The sequence below is a fragment of the Heliangelus exortis genome, chromosome 20 (assembly GCF_036169615.1).
Source record: "Heliangelus exortis chromosome 20, bHelExo1.hap1, whole genome shotgun sequence".
NCBI classification, from domain to species: Eukaryota; Metazoa; Chordata; class Aves; order Apodiformes; family Trochilidae; genus Heliangelus; species Heliangelus exortis.
Window position 1 is genome coordinate 851,804 of NC_092441.1, and position 15,610 is coordinate 867,413.

The 15,610-nt window shown below is 53.3% G+C and overlaps 2 protein-coding genes across 7 annotated transcripts in view; both read left to right on the forward strand.

Moving 5' to 3' along the window:
- The window catches only part of RNF213 (ring finger protein 213), a 46,622-nt gene extending 44,061 nt beyond the window's left edge, over positions 1–2,561 (forward strand). For all 3 annotated transcript variants that reach the window (XM_071764676.1, XM_071764674.1, XM_071764675.1), the window contains 4 exons: positions 272–469; positions 1,212–1,301; positions 1,396–1,574; positions 2,195–2,561. In XM_071764676.1, the coding sequence (XP_071620777.1) occupies positions 272–469; positions 1,212–1,301; positions 1,396–1,574; positions 2,195–2,348 (621 nt within the window). In that variant the 3' untranslated portion in view covers positions 2,349–2,561. The remainder of the gene's footprint in view (positions 1–271; positions 470–1,211; positions 1,302–1,395; positions 1,575–2,194) is intronic.
- Positions 2,562–2,660: 99 nt separating this feature from the next.
- Positions 2,661–12,123, forward strand: ENDOV (endonuclease V). Of its 4 annotated transcripts, none has more exons than XM_071764692.1 (9): positions 2,661–3,000; positions 3,438–3,609; positions 4,637–4,771; positions 5,004–5,043; positions 5,146–5,258; positions 5,366–5,434; positions 6,060–6,188; positions 11,010–11,176; positions 11,829–12,123. In XM_071764692.1, the coding sequence occupies exons 1-9, from the start codon at positions 2,948–2,950 to the stop codon at positions 11,854–11,856; spliced, it is 906 nt and encodes a 301-aa protein (XP_071620793.1). In that variant the 5' UTR covers positions 2,661–2,947; the 3' UTR covers positions 11,857–12,123. The 4 variants fall into 4 exon arrangements, with proteins under 4 accessions (XP_071620793.1, XP_071620794.1, XP_071620795.1 ...); XM_071764693.1 differs by having other exon boundaries at positions 11,010–11,086; XM_071764694.1 differs by lacking the exon at positions 6,060–6,188.
- The last annotated feature ends 3,487 nt before the right edge of the window (positions 12,124–15,610 follow it).

A 15,610-nucleotide genomic window follows, 5' to 3' on the forward strand; every position in this document is an offset into this window, starting at 1 on the left:
ACAGGGCAAGTGTGTGAGCCCTGACATCCCAAGAAATGTTAGGTTTGTCTTCTGTCACTTGCCTTGCCCACTAATCTCTCTCCATGCCTTGAATCTGTACAAACTGCCTTCTGCCAGTCAGGATTTACAAAGCAAAGTATTTGTCTGGTGAAGCATTTCCAGTTTCCTAAACCTGAGGCTCAGCCATCTGCCATGACTTCAGCAACTTAAGCAGCAGTAAGGAATGGCTCTAAACTGATGGTAGGAACTGTTTTGACTTCATGGTTTTCAGAGTGCTCTCCCCAATTCTGTGATGAAGATGATTAGTGGAGAACTACAGTCTTACAGTGATGTCTGTGATGCTCTGTCTGTTACTGAAATTACCTTGGGATTCCTGGCCATGGCTGGAGAGAATCCTGAAATGCCTCTGACTGACTACATCGAAAAAGTCCTCCAGATGGGTGACCAGACAAACCCTCATGTACTGCAGGTGAGGCCTGAGAGCAAAGCCCTTATTGCTACAGGATAAAATCTGCACTGGTTCAAGGTAAATCCAGACATTCTGCTCTCCAAGCCCAGCAAAAGTTCAGCTTGCAAGGGTGTGTGATAGAATTCCCTCTCCACCGTATTCACCAGGGAAGGAAAAAACATTTTCACTTCCCCTGCAACCAGTGTTAGTGAGGTGGCAGCACCTAACAGCTTGTCATGCTTGCCAGGTTCTTGCAAAACACTACAGAAAGTTCAGGTGCTGGGTGTGCAGAAGGTCAAACTCTTCTCTACAGATCCAAGCTCTCCTGTCAGCACCTGGAAGGAGAATTCTTAGTTGAGCGTCAGCATAATTAGTTGCAATGCTAGAACTGAGAAAAGGGAGAACATTCAATTATGAGTGAGCTTTCAGTGACAGTGGCTTGCCTGGTGCTGAGCAGGATTTAAAAATACCCCTTTTCCTCTCAAATGTGGTGATAGAGGAAGGCTTTATCCTAATGATGTGTGAAAAGAGGCTCTTTACTGGTAGGAGCAAAGGCACTGTGCTATGACAGGGGTGTGTGACACAGCCCTATCCCTTCCCTGTTTTGATGACACCAAAAGGATGGATTATTGAAGGCAAAATGGGGAAGAGGGAGAGGGGAGCCTGTTGCAGCCCAGATGAACTCCCTGCGTGGGCAGGGTATGGACAGGTTCCTAAGTACATCCCTTACATCAGCTTCACTCCCTGGCTGTTTTTCTTTCAGGCCCTCAGAAGATGCCACCTAAAGCACAACATTGCCCTGTGGCAACTTCTTTCTACCCTCAAATCTGAGCAGCTGCTGCGCCTCAAACAGGTACAGTGCACAACTTCAGTCTCTTGTCAGCTGTTTCCTCTAAATGAAGTTGCAAAATGTTTTTTTTTTTTTTTCCCCACTGCTGTGTTTTTAGGATCCTTTTGCAGACATCAGTACGGCCTACAAAGCTGAGCTCAGTCCAATGAATGCCAAGCTCCTCAACACCTTCCTTGTTCACTCAAGGCTGGAAACCTTCCTGCAGGAGCTCCATGAAATGATCACCTTGAAGCTGAGACGTGTCCAAGCTGTGGGTGAATTCAAACCAACGTGGAGGTAAGTTGTGCAACCCAAACCAACCTATAGTTGTTGCTGAGCTTCTCTGCCTCTGAAAATACCTGTGATGGAAATATGGTTTAGTGGTGGCCGTGGCAGTGTTGGTGTAATGGTTGGACTTGGTAATCTTAAAGGTTTTTTCTAACCAAAACTATCCTGTGAAACTGTTCCCTTGGGATGTGACTGTCCTGCTGGACACAGAGCACAACCACCAGCATAAGGAATGTGCAGGAAGTTCTCAGACAAACTCCCTGTTTCTGGCATGTATGACTTCATCTTCCAGCAGTGTTCCCTAAACTGTTCTGTGTGATACAGCAGGAGCTGCTCCTTGTGAGCACTGGGGATAAACACGAGCACTGCTGCCCCCACTCAGCTTTCCACACATACAGCTTGGCCCTAACAGCTTGGTTCTGACCTGCAGCACCCCCTGTCTGGCTGTGTTTGCCTCTCTATAAATCTGGCTGGTGGTTTAACCCTTCTCATTACAAAACACACAGTAAAATTCTGTGTACTTAACGTTAGTGCATTCCTACCACACAAAATAACTCCATGGCACTTGTGGTTTGCTGTACACCATCTATTAACACTACTCTTGCTCTTTTTCTTCTTGTTTTTTCCAGCCTGAAGGAGTCATTCGTTCCTTATCTTGATGCAAAAGTCTCCGAGTTGGCTGCAGAGGTGGAGGAGATGTTCCCAGATGAGATTCTGCTCTCTCAGGCTCTCTCCACCTGGAAAGCAGCCGCTGGCTTCAAGAGGGAGCACAGGGAGCACTGAAGCTGCTCCTGCCCCAGGGGACCTCAGTGCCACTGCCACAGGGGATGGGGACATTCAGGAACCTCGGGGGGGTTTGGGGTGTCTTGGGGTGTGCTGTTTATTTTGGGTGGGTTTTTTATTTTTACTAATTGTGGTGCAAAGAGGAGCTGCTTTCCTACTCAGGAGGATACACGATGCTCAGAGACTGCTGCAGACTTCACACAAAGAACAAAACCCCAAAGCCACCTGCTAATCATGGGCTTTTTTCGAAAAAAAAAAAAAAAAAAAAAAAAAAAAAAATTTATTCCCTTAGTGCAGGGAAAGCTTTTGGGTTGGGGGGTTTTTTGTGGTTTTTTTTTTTTTTTGGACTCCGTCTTTCCGCTGCAGCATGGGCTCCTCCTGCCCCTGGCCTGTTCTCTGCTGCTCTGGAGCCCCCTCAGCCACCTCACAATCGGGACCAAGTTGAAAATCCCGAACCCTCCACACCAGGACGCTGCTCCCCCGCCTGCCGCCGCCCGCCCCGGCCCGGGGGCGTTTCCCAATAAAGCTGCTGCTCCTCCTCACGGCTCCTCCCTCCGCCCTCCTCCACGCCCGCTGTAGGGGGGGCCCCGGTTTCCGCCATGTCGGGGCTCTCGGCGGAGCCGACACCGGAGCTGCTGGGCCGCTGGGAACGGTACCGGGGGCTGCGCCTGCGCGGGAGGGGTGGCGTGTTGTCATGGCAACCTTGCGCAGCAGCGGGCGGGGTCGATCCCCGCCGCTCCCCGGCACCCTGGGTTCCGGTCTGGGCCCGGTCCCCTGCGGTTTCCCTTCGGTACCGGGTTGGCCCCGTTGGGGTCCGCTACACCCGCCGGCCCCCGAGGACCAGCGCAGGGCCAGGGGAGCTGCGTCCCCCCGGTTCCCTTTGCGGGAAAGCTGAGGGGTTGCTGCCTGCCCTCACGCGTCGGGGCCCTCCGGTCGACTCCCGTCCCCCCTCGTCCCCCCCTCCCCCGGTGCTCGGTCCCCGTAGGAGGGCCCGGGGGCTCCTCCCGTGCTCCGGGACACGGGCAGAGCCCGAGCGGGGCAGGCTGAGGCCGGGGGAAGGTTCCACCGCCGCCCTTGGTCCTTGTGCAGGGAGCAGGCCCGGCTGCGGGCCCGCGTGGTGGAGGAGGACACGGAGGGGTGGCAGAAGGATCCGGGATTCGCGGGACTGGAGAGAGTGGGAGGTGTGGATCTGTCCTATGTCAAAGGAGAGGAGAGCAGAGCCTGCGCGTCACTCGTGGTGCTCAGCTTCCCCGCGCTGCAGGTGAGGCTGCGGGGCTGAGCCCGGCACTGCGGGCACTCGGGATGGGAAACGGGGCCGGGACCGCAGCTCCAGCTCCGCCTTAAGCAAAGCTCCAGGCGCCTCTTCACGAGAAACAGGGAACAGCGCTGCCTGTAGGGGTTTAGACGGAATCCGCCTCAATGCGGGTTGCTCCTCATTGCCAGGGGGTTGTAAGGGTACCGGGCCTGGAGTTACAGGTTATGGGCTGCAGGTCAGAGGATGCTGTGATGAGATGCAGGCACAGGGACTGCAGCTGGGGGAGAAGGAAAAGGATCAGTCCTGGCCACCACTCAGGACACAGGAGGAACCCTTTTTTCTGGGCCAGTTAAGAGGGGAAATTAAAACATTTGTATCACTCAAACAGCGAGGGTCTTGTCCCTGACTTCTTGTTGGGAATCAACTCACAACGTATAAAAACCTTTTCAAAACTGCTGTGAATCCCACTGGCGTTTTACTTGAATTCATGAAGATTTTTGGTCTCTCCCAGCTTTCAAAACAATATAAAAATTAACTGTTAACCCTATAATAAGCAGAGAAATAAATTTGGATGTTGGATGCCAGGATTTTTATGAACCAAATTCCAAATCCTGCCTTTATTCCTGGCTTGCCCTGCACCATTCTTTTTTGTCCTGTTACAGAGTTTCTCTTGGCCTATGGCAGCACAGAGACAGAGACCCTTTGATAATGCTCTGTCCAGGTGAACTTTGAGGTCCCCACTGTGTGGTTGAATAGCTGCCCTAATTTTGTCTCAAGGACTTCACTCTCCAGCAGGGTATGGTAGGTGATTTCCAGCCCTCTTCTGTCAGCAGTCCATTGCCCACCCCTGGTTCTGAGTGCCAGACTGACACAACCCAAGGGTTTTGGCTTTGCTGGAGAGATCCAGAAGCAGAGTGTTTAAAAAAAAAACAAAATAAAAAAAAAACAGGTGAGAGTAAGAGACATAAACCAAAAGAGAGGCCTCTGAAACAGGAGCCACCCAGCAGTCTCTGCACTGTCCCTCTGCTCCCAGGTGCTGTACGAGGACTGCCGGATGGTGGCTGTGGGTGCCCCCTACCTGGCAGGATTCTTGGCCTTCAGAGAGGTCCCTTTCCTGGTGGAAGCTCTTCAGAGACTTCAGCAGGAGCAGCCCAATCTCAAACCTCAGGTATGCCTTATTCTTTGTCTGTCTGTTTCCCATGGGCAGCACCACCAGAGGAGTGCTGCCAGCCATTAGGAGCTCACACTGGGGACCATTTAGAGTCAGGGTTAGGCAGTGCCACAGGAAGACCCCAGCAGAGAGACCTAAAAGGGCTGAGACACAGGCCCAGCATCACCATTTCCCTGTTTGAGTGGGTCTCAGTGCAAAGGAAATAACTTTTCTTTTTTGGCTTTTTCAGGTTCTTCTTGTAGATGGGAATGGCCTGCTCCATCCCAGAGGTAGGACTTTACTGGAGAGCCCTGCTTTCCAGGGTCCCCGTGCTGCCACATGAGATTCCTGTTTTCTGGTGTCCTGCAGTCACAGTGAGTCCTTGTTGGCAGGATTTGGTGTGGCCTGTCACCTTGGAGTCCTGACAGATCTGCCATGCATTGGAGTGGCCAAGAACCTCCTGCATGTGGATGGTTTGGCCAAGGACGAGCTGCACAAAGAGCAGGTGAGGCCAGGCTGGGAATTTCCTTCTACTTTTTAACATCCTAAGAGAACTGGGATGGCCACGTACAAATAGTTTCTAACCAACTGACCTGGTGTCTGTCTCCATAGATTCGTTCCCTGCAGAGGGAAGGAGATTCATTCCCCCTGACAGGCACTTCAGGGAGAGTCCTGGGCATGGTAAGCTGCAGGGAGCTTCCTGTTCACTTGGCTGCCATGATCTCCCAGCTCTGTGCAGCTGGGAGCACTGGAGGATGTTGTCTGTAGTGGGGCTGTCTCGTTCAGGAGGAGGTGGTGTGAAGAGGTGACCATTGCCTTCCCCTTCCTGAGACCTCAGACATTTGCAGAAGGAGTTGACAGCTGAGGTGTTGAGTGTGTTCATGTCTGTGGCTGTGGCATCTGAGGTGCCAGGCTCCAGCACCCCCACAGTCATGGGGAGGTGCCAGCTCTGTTCCAGCTTTCTCTTACTGGGGTGAAATCCGGGAGCATCTGACTCGGGGGTGCAGCACAGGACAGGGGCAGGTGTGAGAAACTTCCTGCTGTTGTTTAGGCTGCATTAGCTTGTGTCACTGCTTCCCAGACAAGCACCGGGCTTTTGAGGAAGGGCCACAAGGATGCAAAAGGGCAAACAGCCCTAATGATGGGAGACACTGGGAAGCAGAAGGTGGAGAGGGCTGGGAGGTACCATGCACAGAGCCACCATCCCGCCTGCAGGCAGCTGCCTGGCTTGCAACTCATCTGCCCCTCTCTGTCTGTCACACTGAGCCTCTTCAGTGCTTGATCCTTCTTGTTTCTGTGTGCACAGGCCCTGCGTAGCCACCACAGGAGCTTTAGGCCTCTCTATGTCTCTGTGGGTCACAGGGTGTGTCTGGGGACAGCCGTGCGTCTGGTCCAGTCCTGCTGCAGGTACCGGATCCCGGAGCCCATCCGCCAGGTACCGGGGCAGGGCTGAGGAAGGGGCAGGCAGGCCTGGGGGTGCCAGACCCGTGGGGGTGTTTCAGAGCTTCCATTTCCCCTCCTCTGCAGCAGACAGGTCCCCAGTGGGCTCCTGATGCAGTGCCCGGGAGCAGAGGCAGCCCCGGCATTCCCTGTGGTTCCCCCTCTGCAGGCAGCTTCTGCGATGCTGAGGTTCATACCCAGGAGCTTCAAAAAAACGCAGTTTTCCGGGGCACTCTGAGCTCAGCACAGACTGCAGTGCTGCTCCTCGGGGCTTTTCCCTGCTCTGCCAGGAGCTGCGGGGCAGCCAGCCAGCAGGTGACAGCACTGGATCACCGGCACCGAGCTGCAGCTCCCACCAAGGCTCAGCTTCAGGCTCATTAAATCGCAGCAGGGCTTGAGGAAAGGATCTGGAGAAGAGGAAAGTCTCTGGGACATCTAGCCTGAAGAATGCCTCCCTTCCCTCAGGGTCACCCTGGTGGCAGGGGCAGGCCCGACCCAGCCCCTGTCCAGGGAGCAGAGCCCCTTCAGATGTTCCTCTTCCTGCCCCGGGACCCACCCTGAGCGTGGCTGCACCCCCGTGCTGGGGGCTTGCTGACCACCTTGGCTCCTCAGAGCAGCACCGGGGTGATCCTGCTCTTAGGCAGCCTCTGCAAACAGGAGCTGATTGTTGGTGCTGCAGTGTTTTCTGAAAACAGTGTCGCAGACCAGACAAAAAACACATCTTAGAGCAAAACAAACCTTGAAGAGTCCAGAGCAGAGCTGGACTTTCTGGTCTCGTGAACCACTACCTGGCAGACAGGAGTAGGCTGCTGGATCTTATGTAATTTCTTCCAGTGAGGGGCAGATGCCTCTGCAGAGCTCTGAGCTAGCTCTGCAGTTCAGAGGAAAGGAGAAAAGCATTCCCATTGGAAACAAAAAGGTGCCTTCCAGTTTTTCATCATCCTCATTTCATTTCCAACTCTTTCTACTATTTGTCTGTGTTCTGAGCCTCCCTCAGTTCTCTTAACTGCAGCTTTTAATCTAAAGTGGTGGAATGAATTGTTGCTTCTCTTATGGAGAGATTAAAAAATCCCAAAGGGAGTGTGTTTACCATAGAGGTAGAAGGATGGCAGGAGGTAAGGACACTTAAACCTTTCCATGGGACTTTTCCTGTCACAGTTGCTCTGTGTGGTAACTGCCACTGATCTTGCCAGGGCAGTGCTCAGGGCAGAGCCTGAGCTCTTGAGCACCTGCAAATTGGAGTTGGAAGGTAGAAGGCTACAGGGAGACTGCCTGTGGGTGACTGACTTGGCCTTTTTCCTGTGGTTTGTGCCCAGGAAAAGCTTGCAGCCCTGGTGGGTGATGTGCTTATGGCTTTCCCAGTGTCATGGAGGATTGTGGACCATTAGCTCTTTGTGTGCAAGTTATGGCAGCACTGGAAGTAATAATGCTCAGCTGCCCACTCCTGGAGGCTGTGCTGGTGGCTGGTATGAAGGCAGAGCTGTGCAACTGGTGTGGAAATACAACCAACCCCCTCTTTCCTGGAGACACATTACACCAGTCTGGGTAGGGTGTGTTGTGCCTCAGGCATGCAACACTTAGCTGGGCAGTGATCAGAAAGGGTTTGATTTGCATTCAGCCCACAGTGTGGTCCTGCTGCCAGAGGATCTGGGGCTGTGATGCAGGTGAGAGCAGTGATCTTCAGAGAACCTGGAGGGAAGTTCATTATCACTTACAATCAGTATTTACATCCCACTTAGTCCTTATTCTAGGTGTAAGCACAAGCATGTCAGAATTTTCGTGCATGGGGGTGGTCTCTCTGCCCAGGCAGCTTGTAAGATTTTGAGGTTCTTCTGGAGAGAGTTGATCATTTGGAGCTACCCAGACAGGGATTGAGGTAGGCAGGATCTGTCATCCCAGAATAACAAGCAAGGCCTTGTGGCTCTGGAACAGTACCAAGCTCTCCTGAGAGCAGCTGCCCTTGCCTGCTTCTGGCAGAGGTCAGAACCCCTCTCCAGTGCTTGTCCACACTCCAAGCCCACTCAGTCCCAGAATCCCCTTGCACAGTGGGCAAGCAGAAGCTTTTAACACTCTCCAGCTGACAAGGATTGTGCTGGGACTGATTCTTGTGCTCTGGCTGTTTCAGGTTCCTGGCTGGCTGCACTCCAGCCTCCTGCTCACTTGATCCTTTTAGCTCCAGCTGGCCCCTTGCCCAGCTGGTTCCCACTGGCTCAGGATGGGGCTGGTGGGACAGCCAGATGTTGCTCCAGCCCACCAAGAAGGACAGAAGTAGGCCTGCCCAGAGCTGTGCATTTCTGCAGGTCACTTCATGTGACATGTGAGACACATGCCCTTAGGAGAGCTGAGAAATAAGCCATCACCCCCCTCCTCTGTGTGAGCTCACATCCTGCTGCCCTGTAGGAAAACAGTAGCTGAATCCTAAATTTCCAGCTCCCTTCAGATGCACCCTCCCTGCCAGCTTGCTGGGAACACAGGGGTCACCACTGCCCCTTATCAGACAGGCAAAGCAACAACTCCAGCCCCTAATGGCAGCACTGATTCCCCTCTCAAAATAGAAGCAATCTCTCAGGATTATTACAGGACAGTTATCCATCTTATTGATTAGCCCCGTGGTTAATGCTTGGGGTTAAGCTGTCTCTCAGTGCTGTGTTAGGAGTGAGACCTGGCTGGTAACTCACCACCTGACCAGGTGTCAGCTTGTGCCAGAACGTGGCTGAGGTTTTACTTCTTTAGAAAAAGTTTGCAGACGTGACTCTTGCTGCCTTGGTCTCCCAGTGGGGACCCTATTGAACAACCTCCTTCCCTTGTTATAAAATACATCACGTAATCTGTTATCCTAAAGAATGATCAAAGTTATTTGTCAGTTCAGTTATGAAACTGTACAATTATGGAGAGAAGGGGAAAAAAAAATCTCCCAAACAAACCATCCCTTATGTAACTATTTTTCAATCTCGAGCTTGCAGAATTGTTAAGCAGTTGTGGAGCTGTCTCCAGCAGGAATGGGCAGAGCCTCCATCTGAGCAGGGAGGCAGGGATGGAGAGGAGGGGTGGTGGGGAGCATCTTGGGGTGCTGGGGATACTCTTTAGAAGCACAGTGATGGGAGTAGCAAATGCTTCAAGGGCAGGCACTGGGGATGCATTAACCCACTTCATTAGTATGATTATCATATGCTGAAAAGCTTTTCCAGCTGGAAAGGTCACATACTGCTTTTTAAGTGGAGGGAGGCACTCTGCCTTTGAGGTGGGGCACAGCAGCTGGTCTAAAATGTCATGGCATAGCAGTAATTCTCAGAAAAGTTTCTAAAAAAGAAAAAAAGTCTTTTAGGGAATGTAAAAATCAACTGCTACTTCTCAAAGTTGTCCAAGAGTCCAGGATCTGTGTGATTGTGAGGGCATCTAAGAGTCCTCTGTGCTGGAAAGCTGAAGAATTCTTCTGATAGATAAGAAGAGCCAGTAAATATCCAGCAAGACTTTCTGTAGCTCATGGGGTCTCTGTTGGTGTTCTCCTTGTCCCACTCTGACCATTTGCTGTCCTGCAGTGCTGGTGAGACCCAGCAGTCTCATTCTGGTGGGCTCAGGAAGGCTCGTGTCACAGGGGAGTGTATCAGAAGAGGAAGGGAGGAACTGGACTCTTGCATAAGGATGGGTTTGATGATGGCTCCAAGCTCAGTTTCAAATGAGGAAGGCAGCAAACCATGAATTTCAGAGAGCCTCAACATGAATCCTTTTGATTTTGGAACTGGGAAGCAGAGTACAGAGGCAGCTACGGCCTGGCCTCTGCCTTGGCAGCTTTGCCTTTGGTCTCACGAGGCAGGACAGTGTGAAAGGTGTGTCAGCCACTGCTCTTGCTGCTGCTGCCAAGAAGATAGAGCCAAGGATGTGCTTGTGTCTTCTCTCTGTTTGCTTTTAGTGGATGTTTTTACCTGCTTTAGCTGCATAATTACCACCGCCCAGGCAGCCCAGCAGGCACAAGGCAGGATGAGCCAAGCTCTTGCCTAGGGAGAAGGATGTGCAGCAGACAAGTGGTGTGCTTCTCCATCTGTTGCTGCATCCTACAACTGCTGGAGCAGAGGAAGGAAAAGGATGTGTACAAGGACAGCCAATGCCAGCTGCCCTCTTTTCATCCCGTGTCCTCTTGAGAATTTGATTGCTGGATTCCCAAGCTCCTTGCAGCCCTCTCCTTGTTCCCCCTCTCCATTTACAGTTTCCTGTGGAGGGTAGGGTCCTATTTCTCAGCTGATAAGTGACCAGAATAGCTAATCCTGTGTCACACCTATAAAGATCATGGGTGATCCTCGAGTGCTGTGAGAATGGAGGCTGCAGCCTTCACTTGCTTGCAGTGGCAGTGGGAGTGGAGCCTCTGTTAGCACAGTCCTGGGACACAGGTGCTGTGTGTACAGTGACAGTTCTTGCAGCAGAGTCAGGGGTGTTCTGCTGCTCTGGGACAAGTCAGGGAAACACCAGCAGTTGCCCACCTTTTGTGGAGGGATCTGTGAGCTCCTGTCTTCTGCAGGAGACAACAGCCCCAAGAGCTCTGGGGGCCAGGAGACAGACTGATGTGTACATCAGTACAGGCCGAAGGATTTTGCCAGCTTTGAGCAAAACAGATGAGGAAGATGCCAGGAAATAGAAGAGTGGGCAGTGAGACACAGAAACCAAGCAAGGAAAGAAACATGGAGGTTCCTCTTTGCAGCAGAGTCATAGCAGAGCTGTTTGTGCTGTGCTAACATCAGGGTGTGCAGGGGCACACTGAGAGCACAAAGGGCACCGGGCAGGCTGATCAATCCATTCTCACCTTTTTCCTCCTTCATTCCAGGCTGATATGAGGTCGAGGGAGTACATTCGGAAGCAGCTGTGTTCACCACTGGGGGTCCTGTCTGCCAGGCCAGAGAGGTGGGTGTGTGGGCAGCTGCCTCTGCAAAGGGGATCTGCTCATGTAATGATCTTCAGTAATGGCATTAGAGAGACAGACAGGGTAACAAGGTGAGCTCCAGTGACATCAGGACACTCGGTGCCTCAAAAGGGTGATTTCTGGTGACTGCAGCAGAGCCACTTCACACGTTCCTGGGCAGGGCACTGTGTCCCAGGCTGGGGAGGTCGTTGGGGATTTGGTGCCCGCGATAAGCAAAGCACCAACACCCACAGGTGTGACAGGAGGTGAACAGAAATATCCTGCAGGGAGCTGGTGCCTGCCCCCAGAAAGTGAGGGGAGGGTCAGGCTCCCCCACACTTACATAACGAAGGCCAGAGCCTTGCTCTGTAAATCCACAGAGTTCCTTGTGCTGGGGCCAGGCTGCCCCTTCAGCATCCTTATCAGAGTCGTGTTGGGATCCCTCAGAGCCACACCAGAGCCAGGCTGGACAGACAGACAGACAGAGCCCTACCCAAAGGGCTGTGAGGGGATGAGTGGAGAGTGTCAGGACTCAAAGCTCACTCTGCTCTGAGGGTCCTAATGGACAAGGGGTGAAGGCAGCAGTAGTGAGGGATTACAGTGGCTGAGGTTTACCCTTTCTATGACCATGCATCTCAAAACCTGTGTCTCTGAGCCCCTGATCACCAAGTGATGTAATTATTTGTTCTTCTTGGTTTCTATTTTTTTTTTCATTTCTGTGATCCTTGTTTTTGTTCCTAACAGAAAAAAGGAGGAGGAATTGGACGATTAGGCTAATGCCAGAAGAAACTGCTGGTCCCAACCTCACTGGATCCTCTCCTCCCCTAAGACTGTGGTTCTGATGAGTGCAAGAGCTGAGTGCCATCCCAGGGCAGAGCCATGTCCCTCAGGACCACTCCAGCCACTGTGCATGGTTCTGGTGGGTAGGCAGACCAGCTTCTCTTCAAGGATAATGCTTCGAAGGTATTTCTCAGGGTTGATTTTTAAGCACTGTAAAAATATTTGTGTAAATAAACACACAGTTGTCATTTTGCAACAACTTCCTTGAATATTTGGGCACTTGCAGGAGGTGATGTACAGAGATGCTGAAGCACTCAGCTACAGACAAACTCCAGAGCTGGCCTTTGGCTCACACTGCACCTCCGTGGCACAGACTTTCCTTCTCCTCCTTTTCAGTGCAGCTTTCACCCAGTCCCTGCAGCCTCTGCTCTCACATTCCCGTTCCCGGTCTCCAGGGAACAGACGCCCCATGTGCTGCTCCGGCTGCTCCTGACAGACGGGCTGAGGACGCCGAGTTTCAGGTGGGTGTGTGACTCACGAGGAGAGGATGGAGCCAACATTCTGCTGTGGGGTTTGGAAGGAGGTCTGAGCTCCGGTGCATGAGGAGCTTTCTGTCTGCTCGGTGCCGGTGGCTCCTGTGTTCCCCGCTCACCCTGCGCGCCCCCGGGTGCCTTCAGCTCTGAGCTTGAGCACCTCCCTTCCCTTGCTGCCATCGGGCTTGGGGTGAGCCCTGCAGGACCCCCCAGCTGCCAGGGGTGGGGGCATCACCTCCTGAGCTCTCACTGGGAGGAACTGGTCTGGGACCTTGTCCAGGAGCCGCAACACCACGGTTCGTCATTGCTCGTTGCAAACACGTGCTGCAGCAGCTCCACTAAACCATGGGGACAGAGTTTTCTGAAGCCTGTCACAAATTTAAGCACAAATGACATGCTGTGGGCAGGGAACAACTGTTTCTGAGCTCCTACGGGCAGGACACGGGAGAAATTTTTATTTTTTTTTTTCCTGATTGCCTTGGCCTGGGTGCTGCTGGCCCGGGGAGCTGCCCAAACCCGAGCAGGCAATTAAACAGCCGGACTAATCGCTGTGTTTGGTGCCTACCCAGGGCTCTCGGAACACAATAAGAGATTAACTCTATCTAATTGACTTGTAAAGGAGGGAGGGGAAAATCGCTTTGTAATGCATGAAACCTCTTAAGGAGACTGGAGCCTGAGTGTCCTTCCTAAGTAACCCCTCCACGCACACATGTTGGAAATCAGCTTGATTGGGTGTCAAGTATTTGTTCTCCTGATCCCAGTGATTTATTGCTGATTTGTTACAAGGCTTTGCTTTTGTTATCGCTTGTGTCGAGCTGGCCAGGACAGCTGTGCCCGGTGCTGTTGGCTCCATCCCTTCTGTTCTGCTGGGAGCTGGGAGGCTGCTCCACAGCTTTGGGCCCAAATCTCTGGCTGCAAACAAGCATTTTCGGCGTTGTTTCTCTCCGGGGCAGCTGAGCCTCATCAAGACACCCAGAAACCTCTTGTGCCTTGGATGTGCCAGTCGGTGCCTGTGTGTGCAGAGGGCAGGGGTGGCACTGGGAAGCAGTGTGTTCCCTTGCAGTTGTGTCCTTTTGTCCTAGAAATAATTCTCCACCCCAACCACTCTTCCCTTTGTTGGTGCAGACACCTCTTGCCAGAGTCCTGCCAGCCCCCCGGCTTTATTTTAAGGCCATATTAATTAAAAGCAAATGAGTGGAATTTCTTTTGACATCCAAATTAATAGTGAATGAGATCATTATGAGCTGTGTCATTAAGGTGATGGAGCAGCTTGTACAGAGCTTGGCCCCCAAAGAAAGGCAGCAGAGCCTCAGTGCACAGGCAGATCTCTGCTGTCTGGAGGCAGTGGCTGTGTCTGAGCAGAGCTGTGGCCGTGCTCCCCCCCTCCGGAGGCACTTGGGGAGGGGGATGGATCTGCTGGTGGCCACAGAGTTGTGGCTGCTGAGCAGACCCCTGCAGGGCCTGGGGGGGGGATGGGGGGCAGAAGGGTGGTGGGGCTGTTGTCCCCAGAGGTGCAGCCCCCAGCCCTGCACTCTGCTGCTCCCCTGGCCCCACAGGTACTGCTCTTCTTCCAAGCACCCCTGCCCCTGCTCCGGAGGCTTGATCAGCTTTAAAAACACACGATAAAGGCCGTAAAATCAGCCTGTAATTAATTCTTGGTTTAGTTCCCAGCTCAAGGGCTCACTGCAGAATGTTTCCTTAGGAACATGCTTTTTTCTTGCTGTTCTTGGACTCGCAGCTCGGTTTGTTGTACCTCTGCCTGCAGCCCCCAGCTGCTCGCACTCCACGGCTGGGGCTCAGGAGCCAGCGCAGGGACTGATTTATTTTTTCTTTCTTTCTTTTTTTTTTTTTTTTTTTTCCTAATGTTCTATTTATTGAGCACTCCTGAGAGCCTCGTGCCTGGGACGCCCCAGGTGAACGCCGGGGCTCCTGCCTCGCACCCAGCCCGACGTGGGTGGCTCTGCCGGGGGGGGACCAGCATCTCCCGGCTGATGTTTTGACTGGAGCCGTTTCTCTTGTGTGGAAGCTGCTCCTGTTTGAGTGCCGGGGAGGAGGATGCGCTGAACCCTGCCGGGGCTGAGTCCGGAGGGACCTGAAAGCCTGTGATAAACCTGGCAGCTTTGAAACTCGCTCAAAATTGCAGTGGGTAGCAGCGTGATTAAAGCGCTCTGATTAATGCACAAACCTCTTCTGTAATGAGCAGAATTGGGAGGGTTTGGGAAATCCAGCTGGCGTATAGCAAGGCACCGTTTGGTTATTAATGATCTTGCCAGGTAAATGTCACCTGGTTGAAACTGGTATCCGTATAATAGGATGTGGTCATTGCTGGTGACCACGGTGGCAGGGAAGGGGCAGGCAGGGGACAGACTCTACCCCACCCCGTGGGCAGCATCAGGGCCAGGGAAATCCCAGCCTGTGAGGATACCCCCAGGATGAGCAGGGAGCCCCCACCCAGCCCTGGATGCCCCCCCCCCGAGCTCATGAATGTTATTGGTACCAACATCTGGGGGATGGGGGAAGGAGCAGAAAGCGTTGCCAGTTGTGAAACACAGCCCATCCTAGGTGCAAGAAACCAACCGTGTCTCTGGGCACTGGTGGGGCTGTTGGGAGCTGGGGCTGGGTTAGAGCAGCTGGGGCTCTGCCGCTCCCCCCCTGGGAGGGACTAAATCGGTGCTTGGGCGTTTGTGCACCCCGGGGTATGGGGGGAGAGAGGCGGGGGGCGTCTGCGGGGGGAGGCTGCCGGTCCCGGGCTTTCACCAGCCCTGAGTCAGCGGCGTGATGGAGCCCCACGTCCCTCCCCTCCCTGGCAGGAGGGAGCTGCGGGGGCTCCAGGCCTTGGCACCTCTCCTTTGCTCTCCACCAGCTGGGCTGGGGGTGGCCGCTGGCGCGGGGCTGCCCTGTGGCATCTCTGACTTGCATAAGAGCCTCGCCGAGATGATAAATGTGAAAATCTGCTGCAGGCTATCGCTGACCTAATTTCTAGCATCACTGTGGATCTTGTCATCTGTTGCTCACAGCCTGGACTGCAGATGGGCTGACAGGGAGGAGGTGTGTGGGGACCCCCGAGCTCTGCTGCCACGCTCCCCCCAGCCCTGGGTGGTGCAGGAACCCACCCTGCCTGATGCTGGGGGTGCCAGGGCAGAGCTGGGGGGCTGTGACCCCTCTGCATCCCACCCCTCCATGGGATGAGCCATCTCTGCCCAAGCTGATAGC